At 35.6% G+C, this 17,685-nt stretch overlaps 2 protein-coding genes across 5 annotated transcripts; one reads left to right on the top strand and one right to left on the bottom strand.

Moving 5' to 3' along the window:
- Positions 1-4,930: 4,930 nt before the first annotated feature.
- LOC120768261 lies at positions 4,931-5,664 on the top strand. The gene is made up of 3 exons (XM_040094858.1): positions 4,931-5,004; positions 5,079-5,147; positions 5,206-5,664. The coding sequence occupies exons 1-3, from the start codon at positions 4,997-4,999 to the stop codon at positions 5,471-5,473; spliced, it is 345 nt and encodes a 114-aa protein (XP_039950792.1). The 5' UTR covers positions 4,931-4,996; the 3' UTR covers positions 5,474-5,664.
- Positions 5,665-14,858: 9,194 nt separating this feature from the next.
- Positions 14,859-15,926, bottom strand: LOC120768543. Of its 4 annotated transcripts, none has more exons than XM_040095282.1 (5): positions 15,894-15,926; positions 15,650-15,841; positions 15,392-15,578; positions 15,230-15,326; positions 14,859-15,169 (listed from the first exon to the last, which is right to left on the bottom strand). In XM_040095282.1, the coding sequence occupies exons 2-5, from the start codon at positions 15,837-15,839 to the stop codon at positions 14,918-14,920; spliced, it is 726 nt and encodes a 241-aa protein (XP_039951216.1). In that variant the 5' UTR covers positions 15,840-15,841; positions 15,894-15,926; the 3' UTR covers positions 14,859-14,917. The 4 variants fall into 4 exon arrangements, with proteins under 4 accessions (XP_039951216.1, XP_039951217.1, XP_039951218.1 ...); XM_040095283.1 differs by having other exon boundaries at positions 15,239-15,326; XM_040095284.1 differs by having other exon boundaries at positions 15,245-15,326.
- Between the last annotated feature and the right edge of the window lie 1,759 nt (positions 15,927-17,685).

The raw sequence follows: 17,685 nt of genomic DNA, 5'->3' as shown, positions 1-17,685 counted from the left end.
TCTGATGCTTCTTCACACAAAGAAGTGAGAAAAGCGGCAACATTGCTGTTGTCGATTTATATTTGTCTAAAATATTTTTCCGTGCTCGCAAAAATCTGTGTTGATATGTATGCACGCTCATACATCTTCATACATATTTACGCAACTTCGTGGTCATGCCACATATGTATGCAAATATGTACACTCATGTCTACATACCACATTGCAAACGCATGCTCGGGGAGATGTGAACGTTGTCGCTTTTATGAATGAAGCGAGTTTGCTTGTTGACAGTGCGCTTGCGTTCATGAATGAAATTGTTCTTGCTGTAAGATTTACTACATTTGGGGGCCATATTGACTTGGGACGCCGCTGATGCTATTTCAGACATTTGTTGTTTTTGTAGAACAATATTTGTAATTTTTGCGGATGACATATCTATGTACATGTGAAAGCATATACATAAGTATGTATGATGCCATTTCAAACGATTGTTGTTTTTGTAAAGCAATGTTTGTGGTTTTTGGGGGTGACATATTTGCATGTGTACGCATATGTATGCAAGTATGTAGGTTTGTGTATGCTTTATGTGTGTACCAATGTCATACGCACATATTTATGTATATATGTACAGATGAGCAGCGCGCACATGTTATTATTGATAAGTGATAATATGATTTGAATTCGCGAAAGCGAACATTAACACATTTGTACGTATGTATGGTCATGACACATGTGAATATAAGTTTTGAATGATAAAATATATGTACGATTAATGTTTATCACTATTGTAATATATTTCAACTTTTAAATAATATTATGATAATTCGTTATATAAATATGTATGTAAGTATGAATATGTATATCTAAGACAAAAAATAATAAAAAAGGCTTTATTTTTACATTAACTACGAATATTGCTCTGAAAAAGTTATTTAATTTAACCCTCTCATGCCCGACGCTGCCTATAGGCAACATTGTACTTATGCTCTTATAACTCCCGCTATTCGTAATATTTTTGATAACGGATTTTTTTGTGCAGTAGATTAAGGTTTTGTGCATGCATATACCAAGTATCAACGAAAACATCTTGTTATTGTTCCATTGCGAGCTTATTGTCTCTGTGTCTACACGTGATCACAAATTAAAAAAAAAATTGCCTTTGCAAAATAATAAAATAAAATGTTGAATAAAACAGTTCTTGTGTTATAAGTGATTTTTTTAACTAAATACAGGTAAGAGATTACAATGAAACAAAAATAGGAAACAAATTAATTCAAGTTTGAACTCAGTATTTTGTCAAACACGACATTGCCTATAGGCAACATTGGTCTATTATATGCTAATTCTATGTAAGTGTATTTTCTTTACCAGCAATGACGTCTAAAAGTTTGAATGTAAAAGAGATTGAAAAATTTCTCAATTTTGACTGGGATGATTCTGAAACGGACAGCGAAAATGAAGATATCGATGAGGGCGATTTTTTGGAAAATGTAATACAGCAGACACTGCATAAAATGGATGAAAATGACATTGATATTGAGTTGATTGAGAAGGTTGTTGGAGATGGGATAGAAGTAAGTAGCGAAACTATAAACGAAGAAACAGCACAGGTAGTTGAAAAAATTAACTTAGATAGTTTGAGATGGAGAAGTATTGGTATGAATGATTGCGATACTTCTTGGAAAAACGAAGTCATCTGCGGTGAAAGTAAAGATCCACTAGCATATTTTGTCGACTTTTTTGATGATGAAATTATTCAAAAGATCTGTGCTGAGACGAATATCTACGCGATGCAATCAAGTGGACTTGAACTGAAATGTGAACTTTACGAAATAAAGAGATTTATCGGTGTATTACTGTACCTAGGTGCAGTGAAAATACCTCAAATGAGAATGGCATGGGCGAAAAATTTCCGACTTACAGCGATAACAGAATCATTTGTAAGAAATCGTTTTGAAAAAAAAAGCAATATTTCCACATCAATGATAATTCTACACAACCTCAAAAAGGAGATAGTAATTACGACAAACTACATAAAGTACGTCCACTATTAGATAAACTCAAAGAAAAGTACAATCAAATACCCCAAGAGGAATATCAAAGTATTGATGAGCAAATTATTGCTTATAAGGGTAATATCAACAGTACATAAATAGATTGTGCATTTTATATTTTATCATTTTTTTTATTATTTGCAAGGTCACAATAGTATGAAGCAGTATTTGCCAAAAAAGCCGCACAAGTGGGGCTTCAAAATGTTTACTCGCGCTGGAGCTTCGGGAATTATGTATGATTTTGCGCTCTATGTTGGCGAGGGAACTTGCCCCTCATATGGATTAGGGATATCATCGGACATAGTACTTTTTTGTCTTCAAAAATTCCTAATAATGAAAATTTCAAATTGTTTTTCGACAATTGGTTCACCTCGGTTAGTTTGATGATTACTTTGAAAGAGGAATTTTAGCAGTTGGAACATTGAGAGCAAACCGGATAAAAAATTGCGAACTGAAATCCGAAAAAGATTTGAAGAAAAGCGGACGAGGATCAAGTGACTTCAAATTTGAGATTCCTCACAATTTAATTATTTGTCGGTGGTACGATAACAAGATTGTACAACTTCTTTCGAACTACATAGGTGAGAGTCCGATTAGTGAATGTAAACGATGGTGCCGAAAAGAAAAAAAAATATGTGACTATCCCTCGTCCAGGTATTGATTGCTATAATAGACATATGGGAGGAGTTGACCTTGCTGACATGTTACTAGAACTATATAAAATCAACCACCGTTCAAAAAAGTGGTATATGCGAATTGTCTACTGGTGCATAAACTCTGCGGTAGTCAACAGCTGGCTTTTGTACCGAAGAGACATAGCAAATAATACAGGTGAAAAGAAATTCATGTCACTGCTCGATTTTCAGCTTGATATCGCAAATGAGCTAATGCACACAACAACAAATATAACGTTTATATCACGCAAAAAGGTCGCCCATCGTTACTTTCCTTGAGTTCGCCAGCTCCAACTTCACCAGCTAGATCATCATCAGCTATATCCTCATCTAGATCATCATCAGCTGCCTCTACAAGCTCCGGTAAAAGAGCATATGTTCCAAACCCGGTAAAAAGTATAACCAACCGGACATTGGGTCGAATGGGGTTCAAAAGGACACTGCAGACTATGTCAAACTGGATGTCCTCGATCAAGGTGCAGCAAATGTAAGGTGTATTTATGTTGCAACCCGCAAAAAAATTGTTTTGTATCTTTTCATACCTAAATGTACAAAAATTTTCAAATAAAAACATATATACTATTCAAAATTTATCTGTATTTCAAAATTGTTCACTATTGCTCAATGTTGCCTATAGGCAACATCCTGTAACTCCCAAACCAGGACTCCTAGGACTTTGAAACTTTGGTCAGTTCATATTCAGGTCGCGATTAAAGCATATCTGTACTCAAATATTTTTTAGCCTCGCCAATTTTCGGTCAGGAGAGGGTTAAATGTATTCAATTGTACATGTATTCATAAATATATGTACACAAAAAGTATTCATACGATTACACATGTTTGCATATAAACGTATAAAATATAAGCAAAGGAGCGAACATACATATGTACATACATATGTACGTCTGTTAGAGCAATATATAGTTTTGAGCATAATTTTTATTCCACGCGCTGCTCTGTTCAAGCAAAATGTTAAAATTTCTGCTGCAGAGCTGGCTGCCTCCATCTCGACCGAGTTAGCCAAAAATATTTTTACGTTCTTCGCGCCGTGAACCTTCTCTATGATAAACGTTCTCTGGGCACTGCCTACGCGATAAGAGCAGAGTTAATCAGCAGTCAGGGTTGCCGATTTGGTAAAATTTTACCAAATCTGGTAAATTATTTTCCTCTTGGTAAAATGTGAAATTTTTATTAATTTTGGTAAATTTTCAAAATTTAAGTCCATTTCGATTGAATTGTATTATCTTTAATTTTTTTTTCAAATTGTTTTGTAGAAACATTTTAAAAACGTACTATAAAATTCTTCCCTGGTTAGTAGTCTTATAGCACGTTCACATATGTTTATTTCCGGAGTTTATTTGGATATTCAAATCCCACTTACACCCGCGAAGAAAATTGCAAATGAAAAATACGCGGGTAATTAGTTGTACTATTTACTTTAATTTGTTTTATATTTAAAATACAATATAATTTAAATATATTTAAATGTTATCGGTTGGGCGAGCTTAATTAATCGCACTGCGAAATTGTTGCTAAGTCGAGTTGATCGCTCACAGGAACCGGGTTGAGACGAAATCTGGCGAAGATTCAATTGTATGGTGCGTTGACGCGGCGCAGTATAGAGCGTACCGTGTTGATGATCGAATTGTGAGTCGGAAGGTGTCGACGCGGCGCAGTGTGTAAACGTACGTGTGTATGCCCATCCTTTTTGTTGAGTGGGTTGGCGTACAGATGTGTTGAGTAGTGCAGTAGTGCCATCAGCTGTGGTGAATTACACTGTAGCATTAGGATGCGCCAGTTTTACCGGGTAGAGGGGATGTATGCTTAACTCATTTAAACAACATATAAGCATATGGTTAACAAAAATTAACCTCGAAGCTAACCTTGTTGCATTCACATATAGCAAAGATAACCTAATTAAATGAGAGAAATTGACAGCTGTATCCATTTGTGTTTTTTTTTGTTTACATATTTTCTTCTTGTTAATAAATGAGTGATGGATTCAAAATTGAAAAAAAGTTTACTTTTGTTTGCTACAAACCAAGAAGAAAGCAATAAATATCTAGCTGCATTAAATTCCTGTAGCTGTGAATATAAAGTTGCTATCTAACAAAGTGAGCAGGAATTACAACAGCCACAGTAAAAACACCAATGTGGTTGCGGTTATTTGGTTATTTTTTTGTTTATGGCAACGCTGCACTGTTCTTCTGCTTTCCACGTGTCAAGTGGTGTTGGATATTGCGCGTTTAAGTTTTTTTAAATAAACTTAATAAATAGTAACAAATCATGGATAGGTAAGTGAAAATGTGCTCATAGTTGTTTAATTTTGATTCCAATAAGAAAATCATCATATGCTTTATTCATTTAGATTTGTTATACGAAAAAGACCTGCACCTCCAGAAGAGGAGCATGAAACCAGCAGTGACAGTGGCCGCAGGTAAGTTAGTTTGCTAAATATATGACCAAATGTATCATGTCTTTATTATTGTGTGCAGTGAAACACATCCCGTAAAACAAACTTGGAGAAAATTCCGAAATGACTGGCTATCGAGATTTTCTTGGTTGCGGAATAAAGATGGATGTAGCTATTGCATAGCTTGTGATAAGAAGCTGTCAAACCATTTATCATTTATAAAAAAACATAATGTTTTCCCAATCCACAAACAAAACGAACAGAAAAAAAAACATCAAATCCAAATGGACAAGTTTTTGGATGAAGAACATCAACAAATGTCTAAGCAAGTACATCATGCGGAGTTATAGCTATTGAGGAGATGTGGTGATCTCTTTGATTGTTGATGAATTTTTGAACTTTGCTAAAATTCGTATGTCCTTCAAGCTCATTTAACGATTGTTAATAACTAAATTTATTTCATTCAAAGAAACAAGAAGTTATTTTATGACCAATTTTTTGTCATTAATGTTAAGAGAAACACGAAGTGATATTTGTTATATCTTTTTTTCTATATTAATTTTAAGAGAAACAAGAACTGAAGTTTATTTGAAATGCTTTTAAATTTTTTAATTATTTCTTTTGTAAATAAAAAACGCTTAAAAAAAGAAGTAAATGTATTTCTTTTATTTTTTATAAATAAAATTTGTAAAAAAAAGTTTGGTAATTTCTTTTTTAATTTGGTAAATTTTTTCAAGGGATTTGGTAAAATAAAAATGTGATTCGCGGAAACCCTGTCAGGGGTGTTGCGGAGTCTGATACTTGTCGGAATCAGAATTGAAACCGATAAAAAAAGCAGTAGGTGTCATGAATTCAGACATTATTGGTTTGATATTCGAAACAAAATTTGTATCGGTTTTGGATGTCACTGAAACCAATTTTATCGGTTTTACTGTCAGAAACAAAGCAAGAAGTTAGTCGCTCAAAGATTTGAAATGTAAGTTAAGAAAGCGAAATTTCAAGGGTTTATAGTTATATAACATATTTAAACATCACCCGAAAATTTTTTGGATACGAATTCTTTGATATTGTGCTTTAAAGTGCCCATACACGAGCACAAGAGTGCGTTCGATCGGTATGCGTGCGCTTGCGGTATATCGTGTATGGGCTTGTTCGTGTACCGATCCATGTTCGCGAAAATGTTTGATTTTTTACGATCGGTGCGCGAACATGTGTATCGTGTAAGGCGTTGTCTGCGCACAAAATCTCATTTATCTCGTGTCGCCGAACAGTGAAGATCGCGGACAATGGCAAGTGTTAAGGGGAGAGCCTACTTTCGAGGCTTCAAAAAATCGATTTGTTGAGGATTTTTTTGGGAGGAAAGAAATAATTGATTTAAGCCAAATTTCTAGGTTTTATATTTGAACATCTTTCACAAATTTTTTTTATACGAAATCTTTGATATTCTGCCTTTGGGAAGCAATTGCCCGATGCATCTCGCATGTGCATTTTTCGAACGGCGGGCAGAATGCAATTTCTATTGGAAACAAAAAGTTCAAAGAGATTCATATTTTTAATGAATTTATCTTCTATGTAGTTAAACTAAGAAAATTCCAAAACAAGTGTAAAATTTTAAAATTAAAAAAAAAAATGAATAAATAGTGGCTTTTGACCAAAAAAATGTTACTTTATGCTGTTTAGAAGTATGTTAAGACTTGACTTTTCTTAATTTTTTTTAGTTTAAATAGAAGTTAATTTTATGCCAATGATAATAAACTTTGCCCTAATTCCATACGACGTTTAGTTTTTTTTCTATCATGCCCGCCAATTAAGAATAATCGTAAAAATGAAGAACCGAGAAATCACGCTTCAAAGTTTTCGCTTTTTGCCCAAGCGCTCATACATACATACATATATCTGCAAGACGCTCGGTCACTTCCCTTCTAGCTTCGATAATATTTCGAATTCCCATCTATAACTTTGGGACATATTCTAACTTTTAAAAAAATTTAAGGTTTATTTTTTAGTTTAAATAGAAGATAATTTAATGCCAAAGATAATAAACTTTGCCCCATTTCCATACGTTTAGTTTTTTTCAATCCTGCCCGCCAATTAAGAAAAATCGTAAAAATGAAAAACCGAGTCAAAGTTTTCGCTTTCTGCCTAGCTTCGACATATTTCGAATTCCCATCTATAAATGTTGTCTCTTAAAATCTTTCTTTAATTCGGAACTCATTCAGACATCGCGGCATAAAGGCAGCTCCTTCTCGTGCTGTCAAAATCAGCATTGAAATCGACGATGAGGTGGTGAGTATCGATTCTCTTCTTAAGGGTTGTTTCCAAGATTTGGCGTATGGTGAACATTTGGTCGGTTGTTGATCTTCCAGGTCTAAAGCCACACTGATAAGGTACAATCAGTTTGTTGACGGTGGGATTTAATCTTTCACACAATACGCTCGATAGTTAGGCATGCTTTCGTCAGACCATATTTTACAAAGAAGGTGATGCGTGTTTACATAGTTTGATCGGCAATTCATCGGTCCCCGCCGCTTTGTATTTCTTCAGACAGATAATTGCTATTCGAATTTCTCCATGGTCGGGCAATGGAACGTCTGCTCCATCGTCATCGATTGGGAAATCGGGTTCGCCTTCTCCTGAGGTTATGCTGTCACTGCCATTCAGTGGGCGGGAGAAGTGTTTCATCCACGGATGTTTTCTGGCTACCCAGTGGATACTTGGTCAAAGAACGGAAGTCGTGAGCTGCTTGAGCTATATGTAAAAGAATCGTTTCTGGCCACTCCCAAGTGAATGGCAATCAGTGAACTTTCCTTACCTGCGTGAACTTCTACACATGACGTCATCATCCTCCTCTTTCATTAGCTTTCACAAATCCCTTGAATTAAAAAAATTTCATTTAGTAACCTAACCCATATCGACCTTAAGGCAACTGACTGAGGCATAACATTGTTGATATACCCATATGAATGTCAAATTTCCTCAAACAAATGACGCAATTAAGAGAATTTTACCGACTGGCGAAATGAGCCTCAACTCACCAGAATAGCACACGACATTATTCAGACGCACAGCACTGACACACCGTATTCACCATCCCACAACACACGTTCCACAACACTACATCTCGCATCAACACACACACATACACAATACTATAACATCCACGATGATATCATACCTGGTCAATAACCCACACCAACATTAAAAAGAGGATGGACGGCGAACGGTCCGGCCTCTTTTTCGAAACATTGATCGGAGATAATGTTTTGGAGTTGCGCCCCCTTTTTCTTCGGTTGCCCGCATTTACCTTTTTTATAAGATCTACAAGTATATTTTAGATTTTTTATATTATTATACTCATGTTGTGATTCTAAGCAATTATAAGTAATTTAATATATAATTTTAGCGGAAATACAGTGCGTAATTTTTCCTTTTTCCTAACTTTAAGCCCATTGAATTTTTTTAATCTAGTAAAGGAGGTGAGAATAAATCTAAGTTACAACTGTGAACATGGGCTTTAAAGCCTAAAATAAATTCACTATCTTTTTATATAAAAATCACGTGTCACGTTGTTTGTCCGCGATGGACGCCTAAACTACTGAACCGATTTTAAATTTTGATTGCACACCGTATGCAATTTGATCCAACTTGAGAGACAGGATAGCTTACATCTCAATTTATAATCGCAATATTATATTATTGCAAATTATTTGTATATTATTTAACAGTCACAATTATTTGTTAGCCATAGCGCCATCTATTGAACACTTACTCAATCCAGCCAACCATCATCTGTTCGAATATTTTCGAGCTAACGGATAATTGTGACTGTCAAATAATAGACAAAGAATTTGTAATAAAATAATATTGCGATTATAAATTTAGATGTTAGCATAACCGGCCACGTATTAAGATTGAATTATATGTAGAACATTATATTTTTGACACAAATACATTAATACATAAAAATACACAAGTAAGCAATAAATTAAATAATAAGTATATACATAACACTAATATTACTATACAAAACATACATACATACTCCAAATATTAATGCACACAAGCAACAGATAAGAAAGTATCAAGCGTATGTACGTATGTGTATAAGTGCGTTAGATGCACTAATCTAAATAGCTGTAAAATATCAAGTGTTGAACACATAGGGCGCGACAGACTGCAGCAGCACGACAGTGAACTGAAAACGTCGTTGTGCATCTTACTACATGTACATTTTGAGAAGCAACAACAACACAATGGCCCGCATGTACACAAAACAACGCAGTTGTCCATTTTGTATTTACACAATTTCGTTGTGGCCATACTATTTCCTTTCACTTCAATGAAATTTTAGTATTTTGTTCAAAGTGAAATTTTTATGCAAAAAATAAGTAAATAGGTACATATTTTTGCTTTTAATTATCAATTGTTATTACAAATGATATAATAGAGCTATAATATAGCTATTTTATGCTTTTATTTGTAAAATAACGTCAAGTTTGTTAGAGCTGTAAATAATTTTACATTTTACATATTAGTGGCTTCACCACTCTACCTCCTCTTTCTATCTTCCATTCTACTGTCAACTCTACTGTGGTTGGCAAAAATAGGAGGATATTGAAGTTAGCGAGAACGACAACTGTCGGCCTGCAGTCGTGTAGTCGTGCAGCTGTCAAAAAACCTGTGTCCATAAGAACGTGTGTATTTTTAATATTTGACAGATGTCGTTTGCAGTATGTCGCGTTATATGTGTTCAGCACTTTACTTTCATTCTCCAGTTGCTTCAACAGGAGACTGGCTTGACGACAATAGAGTAGTGTCGACAGCATATGTAGCAATTAATACATTTTCAGTTTCAGGTATGTCCGAGGTAAAAATGGTGTAAAGTACAGGACCAAGCACACTACCCTGTGGTACTCCAGCGTTTATGAATCTTATGTCAGACGTTTCGTCATTTATTTTAACATAAAATGATCTTCCAGTTAAATAAGACTTAAGAATTAGATATATCTGAGAGGAGAATATGTTTTTTAATTTATATAGTAGACCATGATGCCAAACTTTATCAAATGCTTGCTGAATGTCCAAAAACGCTGCTGAACAGTATTCTTTACGTTCTAAAGGTTGGTACGCAGCTCCCAAGTAATTGCTCAAGAAAAAAAATACATTATTTCTCAAGTAATTTGACAGCTGGTTACGCATTGTGAATGATATACATTAGAAGAGCAAGAGAGAATAAACAAAGAAAACAAACTGTGGCGAATGAAACACCACATTTATATAATTACTGATTATTTATTAAGATAACTCAAAAGACTTCTTCACTTGTTGGCGTCTGTACAAAAAGTGACACTTCTTAAAAACTAAAAGCTTAGAATTCAGTTGAAACTATAAATTTCCAAGAAGAATATAAAGAGAATGAAGTAATAGAATAACTGACAAACAGTGCTGCCAGATGTGGTACGACTTGTCTGAGTGCCCACAGTACTCCCCCTCAAATAAAGTCCTGCTGGACTTATTTAAGGTTGAGTTCCTTTACTAGGTCCTAGTCCGGGTGCTTGGTGCAGTTAGGCTGGTTGATGTATGTAGCGAATTCATTTGCTTGGTGAGAGTACGGCTGTGCGGCGTACTATTGTCACTGGCCAATTGGTATGGTTAAGTGGTTGTTGTGCAGTTCTCGGTTGGGGCTATGACGGTTGCATAGGAGCCTACACGTGCGAGACTGGGTTAGGGTCTACGAGCGACCGATTGGATATTTGTGCAGTTCTCGGTTAGGGCTATGACGGTTGCATAGGAACCTAAACGTGCGAGACTGAGTTGAGCGCCTTAACTCCGTAGGTTCCGACTTTGCTACCGTTTGCAGCTTGCAGTCGAAAAGAAGTTACTATTTTTAGTTTACGAGAAAGCGGAGTTGCCGAAATCCGTGCCATTGTCGACGAGGAAATTCGTACTCGATGTGCGGTCGTAAATGAATAGTTGGCGATGGGTTACCATTGTTGGTAGTGCGAAATGTAGGGTGCCGAAGCGTAACGTGGCGGCCGGTTGGCAACCTGGGCGGGGGCTGATTGTGGCGTTGTGCACTTGATAGTGTTGCATGTAGCGTGGAGGCGGCGACTGATGCAAAGTGCGTTGAGCCGGATTCACGTTGACATGTGCTGCAGTGTTTGTAGCGTCATTTTTGGTTGTGCGTGTTGCATGATGACGGCTTGTAGTGCCTGCGACAATTGGTATGTGGTATTGGTTGATGATGAGGTCAGAAGTTGGGTAGTTCGTACATCAGGATATGGAGGAACTGTTGCTAGCAAGATGATGATGATGATTGCTGTTGGTAGATAAGCGGTACTGTACTTATGTGCGCTGCTCCAGCGACAGGTCCTGTTGAAAAGATAGTGATTTAAGTTTAATATAGGTGATGTTGAAATGGCAACTGCAGTTGTAGCGTCCGTTGTTGCTGTTACTGCGCTGTTGCTGTTGCACCTGCGATTGCAGTTGCATTTGTACGTGCTGATTTTGCTGTTGTTGTTGTTGATGGTTGTGGCCATGTTTTTGCGCTGTACCAGCCGAATGCGCCGATATACCGGTGGTGCTGGCAATCAACTTGGGCTGATACAAATTGCTGGCGCTAACGTAGTAGGTTGTGGTACCATCGCCGGCGGCTGGCGCCTGGGTGATGGCAGGCGCTTCGATAATGGCTGGGGAGAGGCCCGTAAGATCGGTGCTGGACGCCCGTTGGATATCTTGTCCGCTGCCGAGGCCGTAGGCGTACAGGTGGCGTATTGCGTTGGCCGTTTGCGCCAGTTACAGTTGCGCGGCCTCGTAGGCGCAACTGGGCGGCTAGGTGATGTAGTGTTGTTACACTGTAGTTGTACCAATTATGGTGTGCTGTTCAATTGTAGGGGTCACCAATTATGTGGCGACTTATGCACCACATTTATTATAAAATTACAGATTATTTATTAAGATAACTCAAAAGACTTCTTCACTTGTTTGACGTCTGTACAAAAAGTGACGCTTCTTAAAAACTAAAAGCTTAGAATTCAGTTGAAACTGTAAATTTCCAAGAAGAATATAAAGAGAATGAAATAATAGAATAACTGACAAACAGTGCTGCCAGATGTGGTACGACTTGTCTGAGTGCCCACAAAACTTTGTGCGTAATATGTATGGTAACATAAATATTTTTATTGAGATTTAAGAAATGTGGTTGATGAATGGTAGGTTTTATACAACATTTCAAAATGGGGTATACTTCATAATAATGATTTCAACTAATTCAGGATGAATTTGACGATTACTTCGAATTTCCTTTAAGAAACAATTGTTGATTTGATGTTTCTTCGCAAAACCAGGTTTGCCATATTCACATTTTGCTGAAAAAAGTATCAAAAATTAGTACTAGATTTCTTGAAAGCTGCGTATTAGCACAAGTAAATTTTTCGCAGGAAAGTTTCTTGACCGTTTCTTAAGCGTTTTTTTATATGAAGTTTTTACATTTCTTGAGAGCTGCGTACTAAGCTTAAAGTGTCAGTAATGTAGTTAACTACATGGTGACATTGTTCGGGTATACCGTGATAACGGCGAAATCCAAATTGATGTTCAGGTATTACCTTATTCTCCTTCAGTAGTGGCAATATTCTACGCAAAAATATTTTTTTCAAATATTTTGGAGAATAAAGATAACAAACTGATTGGTCTATATGAAGTGATTTCATTCTCAGCTTTACCAGGTTGAGAACCATCACAATTTCTGCACACTTCCACGGAGTAGGGAATTGGTTCAGCCTTAAGGTTAGGTTCCAGCTCTAAAGTAAATGCTGAAGAAATTATTGATATTATTTCTTTTGTGTGAAATAGTAGTTAGCAAGAAATTTTGACATTTCATATCGCACCGTGAATTTTAAAAAGTAAAAGAAGATGAGTGTGAAAAGTAATCAAACGTAAAAGATATTTGAGGAAAGCAATTGGTAAGTTTCCTGTTATGTATATTTAATTTATTTAAAAATGTCATGATTAATGATTATTATTTATTTTACAGGTGGTCAAGTGAAAAACTAATCGAACGGAATAGAAATTTGAGCAGGAGTAATTGTGTATGTGTATAAAAAAGCAAAGAGTTATTCAAACGTAAAAGATATTAGAGCAAAGCAATTGGTAAGTTTCCTTTTATGTATATTTAATTTATTTAAAAATATCATGATTAATGATTATTCTTTATTTTACTTTTTTAGTATTCATAATGGAAGACGAGGAGTAGATTTTATATAATATTATACCAAATTATAGTGTCTATACAAATGTATTTCTTATATTTTAGGTTAAATCTTATGATGTTGTTGAACTGTGGCGCATTCATGACCATCATAGAGTCTGGAAAAACCTAATTAAGACGCAGGTGACCCTGTCATTGGGTGAGCCCTTATTTCAAGGCGAGGAATGAGAAGGGGAGGTTTTTCACCGACTTCAAAAACTTACGGAACGATCCAACTCGTTTCATCGAAAATTTTCGTATGCCACAGAGTGTATTTGATGAGCTTTGGGAAATACTGGAACCACATCGGATTTCAAAGCGGAATACTAGACCGAACGATTTCATTCCTACTAAAGCTAAGTTAGCAATTGTACTAGAGTATGTTATAAAAAAAGGTACTATATTAGCACAAATAGGATTTAACCGCTATGATTTTTCTTTTTTTCAGGTACCTGGCTTCTGGAGATATACAACGCCATATTGCCTCCTGCTATCGTATTAGCAAGCAGCACTTTGGTAGAATCGTGTCCGATGTGTGTAAGGGAATATGCAGCGTATTGAAAAATGAAATTCCAGATTGGACAGAACACTCGTTGTTGGAGATATCGAATTGCTTTCGAACACAATGGAATTTTCCGAACTGCGTCGGGACTATCGATGGCAAACACATAGCTATCAAAGCCCCACCAAAATCTGGAAGCATATTTTATAATTACAACGTAAGTGAATACGTACATATACATATATGTAGATTATAATACCCTAATTCACATACGTGGATGTTGGTGCTTACGGAAGCGAAGGAGACTCCAATATTATGAAGAATTCGAGATTTGGTATCAGCATACTTAATGACAGCTGCCAATTTCCGGCCGACGGCTTTATTGATGGCAAAAAAGTACCATACTTCATTGTAGGACGACGCATTTCCACTGCGTAAACGTATTATAAAGCCTTACAACAGCAAAAACCTTTCCAAAGAGGAACAAATTTTCAATTACCGTTTAAGTAGAGCAAGACGGTGTACTGAAAACGCGTTTAGAATTTTGAGTGCAAAATGGCTTTGCCTCAGAAAGGTATTATTTTGTCATCCGGACCGGGCACGATCGATTGTTTCAGCATGCTGCCTGCTTCATAACTTCCTCATCAATAAATGTGGACAAACTTATAATCCTCCTATCTTCTGTGGACTCGAGGGCATCGATGGATTTTGGGAATCAGGATAATGGGAGACTATACAACAACAAGAAGGCCTTTTAAATGATTTAGGTACCTACCGGGGAAGAGCATCAGATTATGGAAAATATGTACGAAATGTCTTAAAAGATTATGTAAATTCTACATCTGGATCTGTTCCATGGCAAAATAATGCAACATTTCTTTGAGTTTTTAAATATTTATGTTTATTTATAAAAACAATAACTGCTATCTATTTTATGTAAACCATGTATATATGTTTTTTATAAAAAGAAGTTTGATGTTTCCAAATTTCGTGTTTATTTATTTCATAACTAATCAGAAGATAAGTGAGTATAAAAAGATATTTATTTTAATTTTTTGATTTAAGTTCATTAACATTCTGTAACAGCATACTGTAAAATTCCATACACATATCATCACCAACTGACCGTGGAAGTTTATTCAACAACCACTCAAAACTAGCAAGAACTTGTGCATATGATGAGTTGTTCTTTGCTGCTACCAAATCTTCTTGCTTCTTTAAAATGTTGTTGAACCGATTCCATGCCTCGTCATTTTGGCTTCCGCGAAACGTACGACTACTTGTGGTGGGTGTTGGATTCTGCAAAATACACAAACAAAAATTAAAACATGCACATTATATACATCCATTTACATGCACATTATATACACTTATATAATCATATTGCGGAACACTTAACACCTCCTCATTCGCTCTATTTATCGGGGAAGCTGAATCAAAATCTTCAAACGTTGGTCTGCGAAAGCACAACAAAAATTTATGAAATTTTAAAATAATATATATAATATTTAATAGACTTACGTTCTTTTGTGTGATGTATTTGGTAAAAATGCCATTTCTTCAGCAAAATCCCAATCAATCGCGTCTGAAAAAAAAGGCTCCTCCAGCGTTTCTCCACCTGCGCTACCACTTTTATACTTGCGGGCCACTTTGGCGTGATAGCGACAGCTCTCCTGTAAGCTAATCCATCCAGCTTTGCACTCATTAACTATATAAACATAACAAATAAAATGAAATTAAGAGATTCATAAATTGAAAATTTAATTTATATACACTTACCAGTTTTGCCAACGGAATTGCTTATGTGCACCCAGGCCTGCTCCACAGCATTTTTATTTGAATGCATAACGTTTGTTATGTCCCATATTCGGGGCCATTCTTCCACTGCTTTAATTAGTTCTCGTTTTTCACCCGCTGTGAAATTTTTTATCCTCTTTTGCCGCTTTGCAACAGGTGTTAAGTCATCCATTTCTAAGGAATAAACGGAATAACATACAAAATTCAAATAAAACCACCAACTTACTTCTTCTACCCACTCAATTTGCGTCAGAAATATATAGAAACTGTTATGTTTCTTCGCAAAACCAGTGTTGCCTATCCACAATTTATAAAATAAGAGTAGTAAATATACTTACTGAATTTCTTGAGATCTGGATGTTGCCACAAGAAAATTTAACATCAGAAAACTTCTTGATCATTTCATAAGCGTTTTTTTATATGAAGTTTTTGCTTTTCTTGAGAGCTGGAAACCCACCTTTAATATTGAATTATAGATAAGTGTAGGAAACATAATTCCTGTTTTAGGTAAGCACTAAGGTACTCTGACATCAATTTTGTCATATCCTGGAGATTTTTTGTTGTTCAGTTTCTCGATTTCAGAACGTATTTCGGCGGGCGTAATATGTTTCATTGGTAGAGATAGTTGACAGGGTGTATAAAGAAATTCTAATATTGCAGCATCATTGTTGCTACCACTACAACCAAAAGCAGTGAACGTAGCTTCAAGGTATTTACTGTACGCATTTGCTTTGCTTTTGTCTGATCTACACCAAACGTTATTACCGTCTTTGATAAGTACATTTCTTTTTTTACGTCTTTTTAGATATTTTGTAGGATTCCAAATCTTATAATCTTCATTATTTCTATAATTTAAGCTCGCAACATAATCAGAAATCGATTTATTTTTGAAGTCTTTTAATTTTTCTTTTAGCTCTTTTGTTGCTTTATTTAGATTAGTTTTGTCAATTGGATTTCTACTGATTTGCCACTTTTTTCGTAAACGTCTTTTACTTTGAATTAATGATCTAATCTCTGCAGATATGTGGGCACACTAACAAGATGCATCATATCTGGCAGCACTGTTTGTCAGTTATTCTATTATTTTTCTATGTATATTCTTGGAAATTTACAGTTTCCAACTAAATTCCTATTCTTAGTTTACAGTTTTAAGAAGCGTCACTTTTTGTACAGACGCCGTCAAGAGTACAAGTGTTTAAGATCTCTTTAATAAATAATCGTTTTAATATTAAATGTGGTGTCGTAATATTTCCACAGATGCATGAACCAGTTTATGAGAGGAAAATTCATTCCTTTTTTGGGGAGTGGCAGCAAAAGCTGCTTCGTGAATTAGGTTTGAAAAACCTTCAACTGCATCATTCAATTCAACTTGAGATTTAATAAAAGTGTTAGGTATTATATTTTGCGATATCCAATCTTGAAAAACTCCAATTTCACTTTTATTGCTTAAAGCAAAATATTTTCTTTGCTTAACATTAACTGAAGTGTTGTAACTCACTATGATAGGCGAGTGATCAGAGCTTAGTTCATCAAAGCTAACAGCATCTAACAGTTGAGTTGGAATACCTTTGTATACAGCAAAATCTAGAAGGTCAGGAATTTTTAATGGATCACTCGGCCAGTATGTACGCTCACCGCTTGACAGAGTTCGTAAATTATTCTTTATAATACATTTATAAAGCTCTCTACCCTTTGGATTTGTAGGACTTGAGTCCCACCAGGGATGCTTAGCGTTGTAATCACCTCCTACAAAAAATCTTTGACCGAGAGAGCTGAAGAAACTGTGATATTCTGTGGTTGTTATACTAAGCCTTGGTGGTGAGTACAAAGCATAAATGTGTAAATCATTATTGTTAGATTTAATTTTTATTCCGGCAGCTTGCATAGATGGCGTTTGAATTGGTTCAAGTGCGTCATATTTGATACAAGACTTAATTAAAATTGCACAGCCAGCATGAGCCCTGTTACTTGGCGACTATATCATAATTTTTTATATACCATTATCAGAAAGAGGATTC

Source organism: Bactrocera tryoni, chromosome 2, assembly GCF_016617805.1.
Source record: "Bactrocera tryoni isolate S06 chromosome 2, CSIRO_BtryS06_freeze2, whole genome shotgun sequence".
In the NCBI taxonomy this organism is placed as follows: Eukaryota; Metazoa; Arthropoda; class Insecta; order Diptera; family Tephritidae; genus Bactrocera; species Bactrocera tryoni.
The sequence above is the reverse complement of the archived record's forward strand: the minus strand, read 5'-3'. Positions and strand labels throughout refer to the sequence as shown.

Bases quoted from the DNA above. Each gene is read 5' to 3' on its own strand.
- LOC120768543 (XM_040095282.1), bottom strand. From the start codon at position 15,839: ATGGATGACTTAACACCTGTTGCAAAGCGGCAAAAGAGGATAAAAAAT. The intron at 15,327-15,391 runs GTAAGTCTATTA...GTGCTTTCGCAG, and splicing joins AATACATCACACAAAAGAAC to ACCAACGTTTGAAGATTTTG. The intron at 15,170-15,229 runs GTGCATGTAAAT...TGTATTTTGCAG, and splicing joins ATTATATAAGTGTATATAAT to AATCCAACACCCACCACAAG.
- LOC120768261 (XM_040094858.1), top strand. The intron at 5,148-5,205 runs GTAAGTTAGTTT...TATTGTGTGCAG, and splicing joins AGCAGTGACAGTGGCCGCAG to TGAAACACATCCCGTAAAAC.